The sequence below is a fragment of the Pseudoliparis swirei genome, chromosome 20 (genome assembly GCF_029220125.1).
Source record: "Pseudoliparis swirei isolate HS2019 ecotype Mariana Trench chromosome 20, NWPU_hadal_v1, whole genome shotgun sequence".
Taxonomy (NCBI): domain Eukaryota; kingdom Metazoa; phylum Chordata; class Actinopteri; order Perciformes; family Liparidae; genus Pseudoliparis; species Pseudoliparis swirei.
Window position 1 is genome coordinate 3,745,156 of NC_079407.1, and position 17,424 is coordinate 3,762,579.

Sequence of the window (17,424 nt, forward strand, 5' to 3'; positions counted from 1 at the left end):
TTGTACGAATATCACATTTTTTACCTAATAATAATAAATATAATGTCCTATTATCATGAGACTAACGACTAAGAACCAAGTACAGTCACGTCCCACGGCGCATGGCGATACACACGTTATCGTTCCCGACAATAAGCTCAAGTGCTGTGTAAATTTATGCAAAATTAGCACTAAAACCTAAAAGTATCTCCTGTTTTAGGAGAGAAAGCACCGACAGGAGGATATATTATAATATTTGAGGTTGTAAATAAAATGATATAAACCTACACAACCTTTATCAGATTGAGAAAATAGAAAGGATTGCCTTTCGGTTATCATTATATAATATGACCTATGATCCTGGATCAATAAGTTACTGATTAACACCGCCTTCAAGGCACGTTGACCACTAGATGGCAATAGAGCACGTTTGTGTTGGTGACGTCACCTCCTTCGTGCTCAGGAAGCCATGGATCTTCTTAAACATAAACAAATGATTGTATTTTCCACATCTTCGTTATTATACTGTGATTCATACAATTTAACTAAAAAACTGAGAGGAATTACAGTCTTAACACATTTTGTCTGATGATACAATTCTAGTTAGGATTGACTTCTTTACACAATTTTCTATGTTTTATCTGGAATATTTCTCTCTCTCTCTCTCTCTCTCTCTCTCACACACACACACACACACACACACAGACGTGAGACTCCAGCATAACAATGTATATCCTTTTCTGGCTCGACAGCGTTCCCCTCATCAGTGTTTCATTTCATCGTTCTACTTCCTTGATTAAAAAGGATGAAGCGATGCCCTCCGTCATATTCATTACAATGAAACACACACGCACACACACAAAAACACACACACACACACACACACCCTTGTCATCGTGGCCTTGGCTATACTCATTACAATAAAAACACACAAACAAACATCTAATCAAACACCAGCAGTTAATCCTGTTGTTTTGAATGGACACCACAGGCACCAGTGTTGTGGGCACACACACACACACACACACACACACACACACACACACACACACACAAACACTGTCAATCACTACATCAGGTTGAGGGTCAGCTCTCTCCCCAGTTTCGGGAATCACAGTTCAGTCTTGTGTCGCTTCTGATTGACAGCATTTAGGTTGGACAGGTCCACCATTTCCTCCATATTGTTTAATAATATAACTCAATAGTTCAATAATATAACCCAATAGTTCAATAATATAACCCAATCCCAGCCCGTTGATCAGGTCTTATTTGGGACAGTGTGAGGCGCGTTCTGTTTGAAGCTGGTCGTTTTATTTATACATTTTATTTTACTGCTCGGCACAAAGTCCACGTTGAGGTATTCTGTATGTCCAGCTGGTATAATTCCAAAAGGTGTTTCATAATCTGAGAATGTGTACATGCTGTGAATACGTTGTAAACCGACGACAAGCCAAGCATGTAATAATTCATTCAATCGAATCTCTTCATATTTGTATTTATAAACGTACTTTTCCCCCATTCTACGCAAAAAAATCACTCAAACGGTCAAATAGTTAACCACACCATCATGTATTTGATTCAATTATAAAAAAATACAATTTAAAAGTCAAAGAACCCATTTTTGTTTCAGCACTAGGAGTGCCAGGCTGTTATTGCTCTAAAAAGACTTCCTAATAATGAATTATGATGATTTCATTTGTTTTTTCCATTGAATATTCATTTTGTTGAGCTCTAAATGAGCGAGAGGGGGAGAGAACGGGCCTGTGGTCTCTACATCATGTTATCAGGGCCGTAGGGCTGAACTTTTATATCGTCTATTTTCTTTCTATGTGTACATCGTAGTTTGAGGAGCATCAAGTGTAACCATGACGACGTGAACCAGCAGCAGCATGATGTCCTGAGCGTGTGAGGGACCGTATACATGTTCTCACATGGAAAGAGAGAACGTGCATCATTATGTTGTTCCTAATTGTTTGTCTCTGCGTGTTTGAGTGTGTGTGTGTGTGTGTGTGTCCACAACTGTGTGCGTTCGCCTTCCACAAGGTCTGCGTAGTGGCGCTCCATCTGTGGCACTCAGGGGATTAAAGCCAATCTGTCTGTCTGCCGCTCAAAGTGCTGACCGTCAGACCAGCACCAGATTAACACAGTGCTGGGATTGGTACAGGGGGGGGGGGGAGGTGGATGGATGTTGAGGAGGAGAGAGATGTGTGTGTGTGTGTGTGTGTGTGTTGGGGGAAGGTGGGGGGTCAGCCCCTGATTAGGACACAACTGGCACAGTGTGTGTGTGTGTGTGTCTTTAGGAAGGGGGGGGCTTATATACACAGAGTAGAGAGGGACAGAAGGGGAAGAAGGACAAGGGACAGATGTACAGTAGGCCTCTCCGGGGGGGGGGGGGGTCACCGTTAACACACAGCCCGGTGAGGTGTTGAGGTTCTCATGGCGGAGCGAGACAACAAGGCATACGAGGGAAGTCGGAGCGGCGATCGATGGAGGCACCTTGAGGCCCGTTTGAGAGAGAAACCTGGAGGTGTGAGAGCGACTTCGCCTCCTTTACATTCAGAGCTCAGTTGGGTAATTGGGAATCAGGGGAGGACGTTTTTCAGGCAGTATCTCCTAAAAAAGTATGTAAAGACTTTAAAAAAGAAGGAAAAGAGACCTTGAGAAAGCCCAAACTCTAATTAGTTAAATGGTTCTTATTGTTATTAAAGATCCAACATGTTGTTGTTAAAGTATCTTTGGAACGAACCAGTGTCGTCCAAATGGAAAACATCGTTATGTTTATCGTGACGGGCTGCAGGAATGAAAACCCAAAAGTCAGCATTTTTGCACCTATTGGTTCTTTTGATGGGTTTTTGGTGAGATGCCTGTATTTTATCACAAATAAATACATTTACATTCGTATTGATCTCTGTAACGCAAGCTTAAAAATATATTTTAACAATTTGTTTTTATTAATAATCCCCCAAAACCAACGTAAGAGCCGTGTCCAAAGGCATAAAGCGATAATTAACAGCTAAACTACGTGTTAGCTTACTCTTCATGAATATCAATCTTCTTTATGAGTGTTGAGGCTGGTCTGTGTCTAATGATGTGTAGAGGTGTGTTTAGAATAGTATAGAATGTGTGTGTGTGTGTGTGTGTGTGTGTGTGTGTGTGTGTGTGTGTGTGTGTGTGTGTGTGTGTGTGTGTTTGTGTCCACGTCTACAGTCTTGTTTTTCGTTCACAGACTAAAATTAGTTTTATTTTACATTTCCGCCGATTTGCGTTCACGTAAAAAATCAGTGATGTTTATTTGAGAAAATGATCCGGCTGAACCGAAACACCTCTGAATCATAAACTCGTGTTTACCACGCAGCTTATTTTCGGCAATAATCCAAAAGCCAGTGAAAAAATCCCATCGGTTTTTTGCCGAGGGAACCGGTGCGACGCTAACTTCCCCGTTAGCTTGCAAACAAGGATGAATAAAAACAAGGATGAATGAAAATGGCGACACACCGGCCAATCACCAGCAGCCCCAGCAGGTGGGGTGTCTGGCAGTAGATGGGTTGGGCATGGTGGCGGCGGCCATGTTGGGAGGGGCGAGGGCAGGGGGTTCAGACTAGATGAGATTAATGTTGTGTACTAGCGGTGCACAAAGAGACATGATGAGCGTGGGGGAGGGGGGGGGGGACTCGCTGGGCATCGCTCCCGGAGATTAAGCATGTTTAGTCATGAGCGCAACCTGCTAGTCGCCGAGCAACACAGCCGGGTCCAAACAGACACAGGTGACCCAATGGACCGCAGCCAACCACACCCAACTAAACTAGACTGGACTCAACTAAACTAGACTGGATCCAACTAAACTAGACTGGACTCAACTAAACTAGACTGGACTCAACTAAACTAGACTAGACTCAACTATCCTAGACTGGACTCAACTATACTAGACTGGACTCAACTAAACTAGACTGGACTCAACTATACTAGACTGGACTCAACTAAACTAGACTGGATCCAACTATACTAGACTGGACCCAACTAAACTAGACTGGACTCAACTAAACTAGACTGGACTCAACTAAACTAGACTAGACTCAACTATACAAGACTGGACTCAACTATACTAGACTGGACTCAACTAAACTAGACTGGACTCAACTATACTAGACTGGACTCAACTAAACTAGACTGGACTCAACTAAACTAGACTGGGCTCAACTAAACTAGACTAGACTCAACTATACTAGACTGGAATCAACTAAACTAGACTGGACTCAACTAAACTAGACTAGACTCAACTATACTAGACTGGACTCAACTAAACTAGACTGGACTCAACTAAACTAGACTGGACTCAACTATACTAGACTGGACTCAACTAAACTAGACTGGACTCAACTAAACTAGACTAGACTCAACTATACTAGACTGGACTCAACTATACTAGACTGGACTCAACTAAACTAGACTGGACTCAACTATACTAGACTGGACTCAACTAAACTTGACTAGACTAGAGTGGACTGGACTGGAATAGACTGGAATGGACTAGACTAGACTCAACAACTCCACTAACTAGACTTGACTGGACTAGAATAGGCTAGACTCGAAACCCCCAATCAATAACTCCACTCAACTAAAATATAGACTAGACTAGCATAGACTAGACTGGAATAGACTAGACTCAACAACGGTATCTATCTCAGTATCATGCTCTATATCCCATTGATCTTGTGTAAGCTGCATTTGGACTGGGCCAGATGTACTGGGCCAGATGTACTGGACCAAGGCCATGAAACTGAAAAACAAGTTGATTCATAAAAATATTAATAAATAAAAACATTTCTCGGTGAAAGAAAGTCCCAAAAGTCAGAATACAAGAAGTCAGAATAAATACAGTAACTGTTGAAAGAATTGAATAAATATCCTGCAATACGAGTCGAAAAAGAACACATTTCACATGAATTCATACTCAATTTGTTTTTGTATTGATTGTTTTTGTATTTATTATGGAAAAGAACATTGAAATGTGCATTCATATCATTGTATATATATATATAAATATAAATAAAGTGTCAATATATTTAGACCATCAGCCATATGGCCTCTGTGTTTCACCGTTATGTAAATCCATAAGATAAGATTTGTAAATGATGCGAGACGTGTAACACACTTTGGCGTTGACGCCTGTGGTGTTGCTACGCATCCATATATTAAAGTGCTTTTCTACAACAACAGATACAGACACGCGTGTGTATCATCGAATCACACACAATTAATACGCATGTGAGTGTGAGGCTGCCGGGTTGTGCGTTTTGTTGTTGGCACTACGCACACAAACAAGATGGAACAAACATGTTGACTTGTTGTTTCCAGAAGTGTGTGCTGGTATGTGCGTGTGTGTGTGTCTGTGTGTGTGTGTGTGTCTGACTAATATTTTGCAACTTAATGGAGGCACCCCGTGACCTCCCTACCCCATCAGCTTGTGATTGGTCGAGGGCTCCAGCATCGGGGATTAGACTTTACGTCCCCTGTTCTTCCCCCCTCTCTCTCTCTCTCTCTCTCCCTTCCCCTCTCTCTCCACATCACATGATCCGTTACATCACGGGATTGAGGTCAGAGCTGGATTAGGGCGAGCGAGAGAGGCAACGCCGGAATTACTGAAAGTGAGGGAGTGGATGCGAGAGGAGGAGGAGGAGGAAGAGGGGAGGGTCGTGGGTTCAGATGGCCCATATGAAGAGAGGAAGAGAAGAAAAGAGGGATGGGAGGGTGTGGGGGGGGGGGGGTGAAGATGTGCAGGGGGTTTACACTAAAAGGGGGATTGAACAATGCAAAGTTCTTGAAGTGAGACGTAAAGTGGAGAATAAAACATCCATAAAATCATTCTGCAGAAGATGAACTTGGGCATTAAAGTGGTGGAGTGATGGGGTCAGAGGTCAGGAGCTCAGCAGGAACTCACTGCAGTCCTTCCTCTTCCTGTTATTATAGCACGGAGGCTTTATTATGCCACGCGGAATAAACATGAAGTCACGATAACGTATATATGCATATACTATATACAATTTGAATGAAGCGTGGACTGGTTCTCATTCTCCACACATGTTGTGCTGTTGTTCAGAAGAAATGTGACTTTTAATGCACATTCATGTTTTTTCACTGGGTTTAAGTTAGAAAACCGACAAACCTTCCCCTTTATTCATATATTTTTCAACTCTTCCTTCAGTCGCAACGCTATTTTGTAATGTAGCGCAGAAAGACAACGTCAGAATAAAGAGAATACGCAATGAATTTGTTAAAATGGCAGCGAGTTGTTCCTAAAAGTATGAAAAGTCTCACCCTCACATCTCCACGGCTTGTGACCTGATTTAAAGAGTTTCAATTTGTGCTTTTTTGAGGTAAACCATCCAGTAATTAATCGATAATCGACAATTACAGTCTTATAAACCCCTTCAGAATTATTATATATATATCTCTTTTCTATCGCGTCTCTATCTCGAAACTTCTTCATTCCCCTCACCTCCCACAGCTCTCTGCCTCCTCTCCTTCAGATGGGATCGTGTGATCAATTTATTTAATAGAAATCTGATAACAAATAGAGTTCAACCTATTTTTCAGTATTCTTGTGCAACGTGTGGCAGTACCACGAAATCGTGTCCTGTTGAACAGTCGGGATGCTACACTGACCCGGTTCTGATTGACCCGGTTCTGATTGACCCGGTATTGGCAGAGACGGCAAATTAAACCGCTTCACTCTGGGGCCCGAGATCCGAACGAGGAAGCGCGCCTCTCGTTGGCGGAGAAGATCTTTGCCGTTTTTTGTTATTGTTTATCGGGACGAAGAGGAACTTACAATCTCATCCCCCTGTAAACGCTGATGTTCGGTGGACTTCATCTGCGCCAGGCTCCTTCTATTTCTATTTACAAGAGGTCAGAGTTTAATTAATGATACTTTATGTCCCATGATGCACTGGGCCTGCGAGAGCATCTGTCACCGGGTAGGGGGGGGGGGGGGACATTGGAGCCAATTTGTCATCCGAAGAGGGAGAGAAGGCTTTAATCCTGCCGATGAAAAGAGAACTGTCCAGAGAACGATGGACATGCGAGTGGAGAGAGAAGCGAGGATGACGGGGACGGAGAAGAAGAAGAAGAAGAGGAGGAAGAGGAGGGCGAGAAGGAGGAAGAGGGACACGGTAATCCCGTCTAATTCACTTAGCGTTGCGCTGAGGGAGCAGGACGCTAAGAGGATTCGGGACATTCTCTAAATTAGATCAGCAAGAATAACAAACTGCGAGGAGAGAGATGGAGTGGAGGAGGGGGGGGGGGGGGGCAAGGGGGCAAGTGGGCACGAAGGAATGGTGCCGGTGAGGGAAGGTGGCGTGAAAGGAGGCACAGGAGGAGAATAAAATTGTGTGAAAAAATACAAATGAATCAGTTTGACAGGGCGAAGTCCACACCGCCCGCTCTTCCTTCAGCACCTGATGTCACATCGGTGCCCTTGAGCAAGGCATTCGCCCCCCCCCCCCCCCCCCCCCCCGCCCAGAGCATGCTCAAAGGTGACGAGTGCAGCTCCTCGATGCTCGTATCGCCTTCACGTTTTTATTATCCCAACACCAAACTGCCCCCATAATCCGGACGGCGGTTTTAGCAACGTAGGCCCATCATTAATCTGGGGTATGAAAGTCTGACTTTTACTATTCGTGACGTTAACTAGGCGTTAAAATGTAATCTGCCCTAAAGCCCTCGAGCAGAAGTGAACGCTGAGGTTGTCAGTGGCCGGTTGATCCATTCATTCTGTAATACTGATCCTGTTACACTACGAGCTGCAGATCTCTCTCACCTACTTACTCTGCGGCGCCGTGTGATTTAGCCGCTTTACGGCACCGACAATCTTATTTAATCACATCTTTTATTTATATGATCAGTTTGCACGTCCTTTGGAAAAAGCCCCGGAGGTATCAGGACACGTTTAAATGGCTTTTACTATGTTTAGTGTTGAGACAACGTTAAAGTAAGTAAGTATAAGGTTTATTTATTTTGCATTTATCACAGATAAACTGTCACAAAGTGCACTACAGGAGTCAATCAAAACTATTTGGTAATAACAGGAGCCAAAACAGGTCAACAGTTAAGAGAGCAAAATACAATACACTGTAAAAGATGGTGCAGTAAAAAAAAACACACGCAATAAAACCAATTATTTTATTGTGGAATGATTGATATAGCCATTATTATTATTATTATTATTATATATGTATAATGATATCACAAACTGGATATTATTTCTGGATATTCTGTGTCAATTGTTCCAAATATTTCTTGAAGTTAAGTTTCCCCACCCTCACTTTTTGTATTTTTTGGAAAGTTTGGGTATTTTCGGAAAGTTTGGACTCTCCCATGAGAATATTCAATAGTTTTTCTGTATATTTGATGAGCTGCACATAATTCATTTTTGTTTAAATATTTGATAACGTTGTCGGACTCACTATGGACAGTTATTATCAAAATCCACGCAGCAGAACAAGAGGTGTCGTCTTTTATATCCCACAATGCAAATCCACAGTTCTTGTTCTCGTGTTCAGGCGTGCTACGCTAGTTTAGCGGCTAACGTAACCTCGAGTCTCGAACTGAAATGAGCAACTGGCCTCGGATGTCCGGTTCAACACCACACCTCCAAAATCTGAGAACTTCAGCCCCAACCAACACTGACTCAAGTGACATCACACGAGGCAATTTATAATGTATATGGACTATAAATGAACTTGATGCACACTGGAAATAAAAACGGGCGCTTTCTTCTGATTCTCTTTTCGACCTCCCGGCACGGTTTGCGTTGTCACCCCCATGACGAGGGTGTGAAGAAGATGAGATGGAACTTTATTAACACCGAAGGATATTCCACAGATTGAGCAAAGATGACAACAGAAGAATAAGAAAATACAATGGATCAAGAACATAAACCACATCTGCAAAATGAAGTGGGGGAAACCTCTGCACTTTGGGTATTTATCTTTTTTAGTATTTACTTTATGTTTCTGGTATCCTTAACAAATAGCATTCTGCAAGAAAAAACACACCTTTCTTTTTCTCAAAAAAGTGAATTTTTTCAGTTTGGAGGTTTTGCTCTTTGGCCATCGATATTAACAATAGAATAAAACAATACTAAGTGTATCAAAGCTAACACAAGTGTTGGATAGAACAGTCGTTATAAGTTTAGTGAAACAAATAAACTGAAACAAATGAATCTTTGTCTTCTCTTGTCTGTAGGCGTGTTTGATCGAGTCAGTATTCATGTGCTTTGATGATTGTGAATGTATCCGTACGTGTGTGTGTTTGTGTGTGTGTCTTTGTGTGTGTGTGTGTGTGTGTGTTTGGACGTGTGGTTGGCGCGTGCATACATGACGGCGTTGGGATTAGGAATCGATTAAGAAGCAACTGGACTGCAGGCAGGAGGGAGGAAGGGGAGGAAGGGCAGGAAGAGGAGGAGGGGGAGGAGGGGGAGGAGGGGGAGGAAGAGGAGTCCGGTCACAGCAGCCTGTGGCATGATTACTGTGTGCCTCAGCAGGCTGGCCACCAGCTTGTTTGTTGGGGATTAGAGAAGAAAGAAATGAATCATATTCTAAGTCCTGAGTGTCTCTGTGTCTGCGTCTCTGCTTCAGAGTCCATATGCTGACGGGATTACAGGAGCACCCTGTCTGCAGAGCACAGTCCAAATGTCCATCCATCTATATATATCCATCTATCTATCTATCCATCTATCCATCCATCTATCTATCTATCTATCTATCCATCTATCTATCTATCTATCCATCCATCTATCTATCTATCTATCTATCTATCCATCTATCTATCTATCTATCTATCTATCCATCTATCTATCTATCTATCCATCTATCTATCCATCCATCTATCTATCCATCCATCTATTCAATTCAATTCAATTCAGTTTATTTGTATAGCCCAATTTCACAAATTACAAATTTGTCTCGGAGTGCTTTACAATCTGTACACATAGACATCCCTGCCCCAAAACCTCACATCGGACCAGGAAAAACTCCCAAATAACCCTTCAGGGGGGAAAAAAAGGGAAGAAACCTGGAGGAGAGCAACAGAGGAGGATCCCTCTCCAGGATGGACAGATGCAATAGATGTAATGTGTACAGAAGGACAGATTTAGAGTTAAAATACATTCAATGAATATGACAGAGTGTATGAATAGTTCATAGTAGGCATATTCCACGATGGAGACCTCCACGATCCATCAGGCAGATGGCGGTGGGGAGGAGGAGTGGGCGGAGTCTCAACAGGACAGTGGCGTAGTCATGAGCAGGAATTCCACGACCCAGACGATCCATCAGGCAGATAGGATCTATGCCGTCTCATAGGGTCCGATGACCCCATGAGACGTAAAGTCAAAAGGACATCTATCTATCTATCCATCCATCTATCTATCCATACATCTATCTCAATCCATCTATCTATCCATCTATCTATCTATCTATCCATGTATCTATCCATCCATCTATCTATCTTTCCATCTATCTATCTATCCATCCATCTATCTATCTATCTATCCATCCATCTATCTATCTATCTATCTATCCATCCATCTATCTATCCATCCATCCATCCATCTATCTATCTATCCATCCATCTATCTATCATCCATCTATCTATCTATCCATCTATCTATCTATCTATCCATGTATCTATCCATCCATCTATCTATCTTTCCATCTATCTATCTATCCATCCATCTATCTATCTATCCATCTATCTATCTATCTATCCATCTATCTATCTATCCATCGATCTATCTATCTATCTATCCATCCATCCATCTATCTATCTATCCATCCATCTATCTATCCATCCATCTATCTATCTATCCATCTATCTATCCATCCATCTATCTATCCATCCATCTATCTATCCATCCATCTATCTATCTATCCATCTATCTATCCATCCATCTATCTATCTATCTGGACGTCCCTCTCGTACCCCCGAAGAGAGGATGTGTGTGCGGCCTTGGTTCGGGGTAAACCGTCAAATGCAGCGACTCAAAGAACCCAAAGACCGCAGAGTTTTTAATGAAGTCGTTTTAATGTCTCAGAAACATCATCTAGCACGTTAGAGACACAGGAGACAAGTGAAATATACAAAATAATTCATGTCAGAAAAATAAACAGATAAAAACAAAAGTACAGCAAATGATTAAGAAGCATGAACAGCATTGTATCCTGCTACTGCTACTTGTGTTGGATAAACCCCTGAGTTTGAAAAAAAAGAAGAAGAAAAATATAAACAGAAAAAATAAAAAGTTGGCAATTTTCTAGAAATTAAGGAGAAAAAGAGAGATTCTGTTGGAACTCGCAAAGCTGATGACATGATTGTATTTTCACGTTTTAATATTTACAAAAAAAAGTATATTAGCAACGTCCATGTCGGCTGAAGACATAATATTAATGATGATAGAAATAATACTGATAATAATATCAACTTCAAAACAAATTACCACAATCTTTACTTCAACAAATTCACAATTAGAATTTTTTTTTTTTTCCAAAAGGAACATTATATTTGTCTAATACAAAAAAAAAATCAAAATCAAACGATACATCAAACACATACAGCGGTACCCATCACATCTTTTACAGGTTGGAGTCGAGAGAGGCACCAAAAGCTCTGTGCAAAGGAAAGTCCCTCCCTCTCTCTCTCTCTCTCTCTCTCTCTCTCTCTCTCTGGTGCTTCTCTCCCATCGAGCAACTGATAAGCAACACGTAGTTTTATAACAAAGTCATTTAGATTCAAGGACTGCTTCAACAATCCGCTCATGCAAACACTGTGGGATGGAGCGCGTGTGTGTGTGTGTGTGTGTGGGGGGGAGGGCGGGGGGGGCTGCCACAATGCGACCATTGTTGCACAAATTGTCCGGAAGTGATCCTATTAAAACGATACGATGCACGAGCCGCTCTTTGCTTTTTTAAATTTCATTTGAATGATTTTTAACCAAATGCTTCGAAGGCAACAGGTTCGTACTGCAGTCACTCCTGAGTCCGACTCACGCTGCAGCACGCACGGGCTGCAGAGGGGTCAGGGGTCAGGGGTCAGCATCACACACAACAAGGCTTACCTGGGAATCATCAGCTTCTGGTTTGGGCTCAAAAGCTTCTTCTTTCTTTTTTTTTACTTCATTTTTTTTTGAAAGTCAGCTCGCTAATGAAAAAGCAGCTCCAACAAACAAAATATATGGTTATATATATCACAGAAAGTATAAGACGGAATCTAGGAAAGGAGGAAATAAACACGAGCTCGCGCGCAGCAGTCGGTTCGTTCTGCATGTTCCGTGAAGGTGGAGAGGTCACGGAGCTAAAGAGGCACCACGTGACACCACCGTGCTACTGAATTAAAGCGGTTGTTGTTATAGTTGAGCGTGCAGATGTTGCGCGCGCAGCCGGCTCGAGGCTGATGCTCAATTTCGTTAGAATCACATTTTTTACTTCACAGCTGATATGATTAATTGATTTCTGTGTCCCATAATGTCTTCTTCTTCTACACAAACATGTCATTTGAGGTTATTTTGCCCTCCTCTGATTTCTCCCCCCTCCCCCACCTCCTCCTTCTTGCTATTTACAAGACTTGGAACTTCCAGGAGTTCTGGTCTTTGTAGTCCAGACAGTCAGTGGCGTTGAAATTGAGCTTCCAGGCAGCTTGGTCCTTGTAGTCCAGACAGTCGACGGCTCCGAAGCCCAGCGAGGCGGCCGTGTAGCCCTGCGCGGACAGCGAGGCCGGGGACTGGCTGAGGGGCCCCCCCATCGAGGAGGCCGTGATGGGGCTCAGGGCGCCCCCGGTGCCCGACAGCTGCGGGTGCATCGGGGACAGGTAGGAGCTGCAGTCCAGGCCCGTGAAGTAGGAAGAGGAGCCGCCGTAGCTCTGGCTGTACGCCGGGGCCTGGGTGTAGGTCATCGGGTAGGCGGAGGCGCGCTGCATGCAGGGGGTGCCGGAGGCGGACAGCGGGTCCGGCAGCGGGGAGATGGAGGCCGGGCTCCAGATGGACACCGTGGCACTGACGGAGCTCGGGGTGATGGAGGTGCCTGGAGGAGGCGGCTGCGGGCTGTAGCCGCCGTTGGAGACGTTGGCGTTGGCCTCGGAGTTGTTGTCTCGCGCGGGGGAAGCCTTCTTCTTAGGGGGCCGGGGTTTGGACTGGCCCGTGCTCTGCTGCTGCTGCTGGCGGCACTTGGCCCGGCGGTTCTTGAACCAGACCTGGAGGACGGAAGTTATATAATCATCATTTAGGATCAAACCCATAAGAAAAGTCCGCAAAAAACATTTTTTTATATTTAAAATTAATCTCGACTGGTGAATTAAAGCCTGTAATAGAAAAGGAAGAGGTGTGATCGTAGAGGTGTTCAGTGTTACCTGGACTCGGGACTCCGGCAGGTTGATCTTCAGGGCCACCTCCTCCCTCATGAAGATGTCCGGGTAGCGCGTTTTGGCAAACAGAGCCTCGAGGATGTCCAGCTGTGCGCGCGTGAAGGTGGTGCGCTCCCGACGCTGTTTGCGCGGAGTGTCTAACAAGAGAAGAAGAAAGAAGAAGAAGAAGAAGAAGAAGAAGAAGAAGAAGAAAGTCATTATTATTATGATTTTGCTTGCGACATGTGTTAAAAAAATTAAAATCTATGTTGGTTCCAACTGTCATGTAAACAAAACCTCTCGATTGAACAGATAAATAAATAGCATTTTATTCTAAATCATGCTATTAAAATCCATTTATACTTAAAGTGGGCTATTTAACCCTCCTGTCGCCTTCGGGTCAATTTGACCCGATTCAATGTTTAATGTCGGTGTTCTTTCGGGAGTCAACAAACAAACATAAAGTACCTCACACTTAAACTTGGAAAACAATATTAATTCTAATAATTTTCTGGAGATTTTAATAGCTGGGGTCATATTGACCTCAAGGGTAAAATATGTTAGTAAATATAAAGGTAACAGGAGGGTGAAACATTGAATCGGGTCAAATTGACCCGAAGGCAACACAAGGGTTAAGATGTTAACAACATATAATCCAAATGGTTTCCCTATTTTATGAAGCAACAATTTGATTTATTTCTCTTGAATTCACAAATAATAATTACAAAAAGTATGAACTTTTTATATGGCCTAGATATTATTTTACTATTGCAAAATACCGATTAATGTTAATAATAATGTCGCTAAATTGCATCGGACCACATTGGCCTCTCGTGACATCAATTAAAATGTTATAAAACATGTTTTTATGGTTTACTACTGAGGCTTCGTCATAACCAAGGCTTTTTATAATCGAAATATACAAAAAGAAGAAACGAAAGTCCTTCTAAAGTTTATATTCTGACTGACAGGCCCATGAAGGCCTCTTTGTGCCACTGCGCATCGATTCATTCAAACTCTCCTCTCCAGGATGACAGATGCTCATCGGGCCCCCAAACAATATAACAAGTATTCACGTAATGGCACACAATACTATACAATGAGCATCCTTTTGAATATATAGGTTACATGATATCAGAGTAACAGATGTGATCATATGTGGGTGTTCAGTCTGTGAGAACAGGCTGCGTGTCCATCCACACACGTTTCTTTTTGTTTTTTGACTCTATAATCCGCAGAATGTATAGGTCAAGTAAACACATGTTGTGAAGGCTGAATCAGAAATATATTCATATTCATAAAGATTAACCTGGCAGATACATGTTGGAATAATGACGAATAAATAGTCTTTTATCGTACTCACCATATTAGGTAAACGACATTTTCTGTAACTCTATTTCAAAATAAAGTTCTTTTTTTATTTAAATTGAAATTACAAGATTCAACGACAGATTTAAATGATTTCAAGTTTAAATAAAAACATTACTTACTGGGGTATCCCACGGCGGAGTGGAGCAGATCCATGCCCGGGCCGGACAGCGTTAACCCGTTCACGGCGTAATGCGGTTGCTTAATATACGACATCATGCCTGCTGCTGGCTTTAAAACACTCCCTCACTCCCTCACTCTCTCTCTCCTTCTCTCAGACCGGGGGCTGGGTCTCCGAGCTAGTCTCCAGGGTGTCTCTCTCTCTCTCTCTCTCTCTCTCCTCCCTCTCTGTTTTTTCTTCTTCTTTGGGTTGTTTGTCACCAAGTTGTTGTTTTGTGTTTCCTTGCTGGCCTTTTCCTTCCCTTGTTCTCTGACGTAGTGCCGTTGAACCAGGCACTTGCGCCTGTTACACCTGTTTCAACCCGATGCGTAAAGAAACCCGGATGTGTATTTGATACCTTCTCTTATCCAGATCACAACCAAAGTTACAACTCAAATTAACCCCAACAATATAAATGCTGGCAACACTTTAAAACAGGATAAAGACTAATAGACTAATTAATTAAAAGCCCCGCCGCGTGCCGTGGTGCCGTTTCTTCATCCAAGTCGTGCGTAATTGCCGTGCGCACGGATGTCGCCAAGTGGCAGATACCAAGAAAAAACAAAGAAAGAGAGCAGAAGTTCCACAACAGCCCGGAGTGGTGGGTTTCTGCAGAGTGGATACTACGGGGCCCCTCTGCGGTACCTGGTCCCCGAGGCGAGGATCTGGATCTGGATCTGGATCTGGCTCTGCTCAGTGGACAAGTGAGGCGAGCAGGAAGAGGCTGGCTAATTACAAGTAACTTCTTACCCAAGTAGACACCCAGAGCCCTCCCCTCTCTCTCTCTCTCTCTCTCTCTAGGGCGCGCTCACGCAAATGCGCACCCACACACCCACCCACCCACACACACACACACACACACACACACACACACACACACACACACACACACACACACACACACACACACATTCTGTCTTTGTGTATTCGTGTTGGGCATGTAAAAATTTAATTTATTTGATATGTCTCTTATATTCCAAATTGTTGAAATGCAACTTGTAACTGAAACCTGTTGATAGCCTCCAAATATTAATGAGTATGTTTAGGATGTATTTGATAAACGCTATACATAATTACATTTTAAAAGAAGAAGGAAATGAAGAGAGAAGTGTGTGTTCTGCTTCATATATAAAGCACGTTGCAAGTTTGGTTTATACACCTCATATAATAATCATGGTGAAACTAAAAACACATATTTTCCAACTATACTTAATAAAAACAACTTATAGGACGTCAGTGGCTCTTGAATGGCACGTATGGTACTCATGGTATTACTTGTGGTCATGGTATTATTTATGATATTACTTATGATATTACTCATGGTATTAATTATATGATATTGTTTCTGGAATACACGTTACTTTCTTGATTCTTGTTGTTCTGAGTTTGTACTCGTGGTTAAATGCACTTATGAGCGTCTTTGGGTACTTTGGAAAGCGCTATAGAAATCTGAATTATTATTATTCTAATTATAAGTCACAGCGGCTGAATGACATGTAATGTCAAAGAACCCTAAATTAAAGAAAAATAAAATAAAATAAATATATTTTCAATCTTTTTCGACTCAATTCCAGATGGAGGTTTTATTGTTACAAACCATCTCCTAAATTGGCCTCCCGTATAATAATAATTGGTCGACCTGTGTGGGGGGGGGGGGGGGGGGGGGGGGTACAGGCCGGATTAGGAAGCAGCACAAAGACCACGTTGTTCTGCTCCTTTAAATCCCTCCTGATCCCCAACATGCTCCCTGCGGCACATTCATCCGCTATAATAATAATAATAATAATAATAATAATAATAATAATGTCATACATCATTTGTAAAAAAAAAAAAGAGTACATTTATGTGTCGGAAGATATTATAGTATATACATGTTGGATGATAGACATTTGATATGAAGCGTCGGCATTTGTTTTATGGAGAGCCTTCAAAATGTTTAGTATTTTTTATAAAACGTTAAAACAGGTGCATTTTGCATAATTTAATTATTTACTGACGTCATTAGAGAGGACACAGTGTACACTTTATTATAAGGATTTGACCTATAAGTATGTGTTAGTCGTATCCATATTTATGTACATTTAGTTTTTATCGTTCTATTATTATTATTATTATTATTATTATTATTGTTTGTTTGGCACACATACACTCCCGAGTGGAGTCCCCCCCCCCCCGCCCCCTCTCTCTCTCCCTCCATCCTCCGCTGCTATAGACGATGTCACAGTGTCCAAAGCCGATTCTCTGCGCTTGTTAATTGAATCGGATTTCTTATAGTTTAAAATCCACACACAGACACACGCACGCACGCACGCACGCACACACACACACACACACACACACACACACACACACACACACACACACACACACACACACACACACACACACACACACACACACACACACACACACACACACACACACACACACACACAGACCCATAGCTGCAGCCCAAACTGTATAAGGGGTTTATCTGCTCTAAAGCCAAAGCGGAGATATAAAGACACACACGGCCAGAGAAGCTT

The 17,424-nt window shown here is 42.5% G+C and overlaps 1 protein-coding gene across 1 annotated transcript; it reads right to left on the reverse strand.

The window, feature by feature from the left end:
- Positions 1–11,039: 11,039 nt before the first annotated feature.
- LOC130211256 (homeobox protein otx5-like) lies at positions 11,040–15,623 on the reverse strand. Its single transcript, XM_056441991.1, has 3 exons — positions 14,862–15,623; positions 13,378–13,529; positions 11,040–13,221 (listed from the first exon to the last, which is right to left on the reverse strand). The coding sequence occupies exons 1-3, from the start codon at positions 14,956–14,958 to the stop codon at positions 12,589–12,591; spliced, it is 882 nt and encodes a 293-aa protein (XP_056297966.1). The 5' UTR covers positions 14,959–15,623; the 3' UTR covers positions 11,040–12,588.
- Positions 15,624–17,424: the final 1,801 nt, after the last annotated feature.

Coding starts and splice junctions, on each gene's coding strand:
- LOC130211256 (XM_056441991.1), bottom strand. CDS start 14,958: ATGATGTCGTATATTAAGCAACCGCATTACGCCGTGAACGGGTTAACG. Junction 13,530..14,861: donor CTCCGCCGTGGGATACCCCA/GTAAGTAATGTT, acceptor TTCTCTTGTTAG/ACACTCCGCGCAAACAGCGT. Junction 13,222..13,377: donor TGCCGGAGTCCCGAGTCCAG/GTAACACTGAAC, acceptor TCCGTCCTCCAG/GTCTGGTTCAAGAACCGCCG.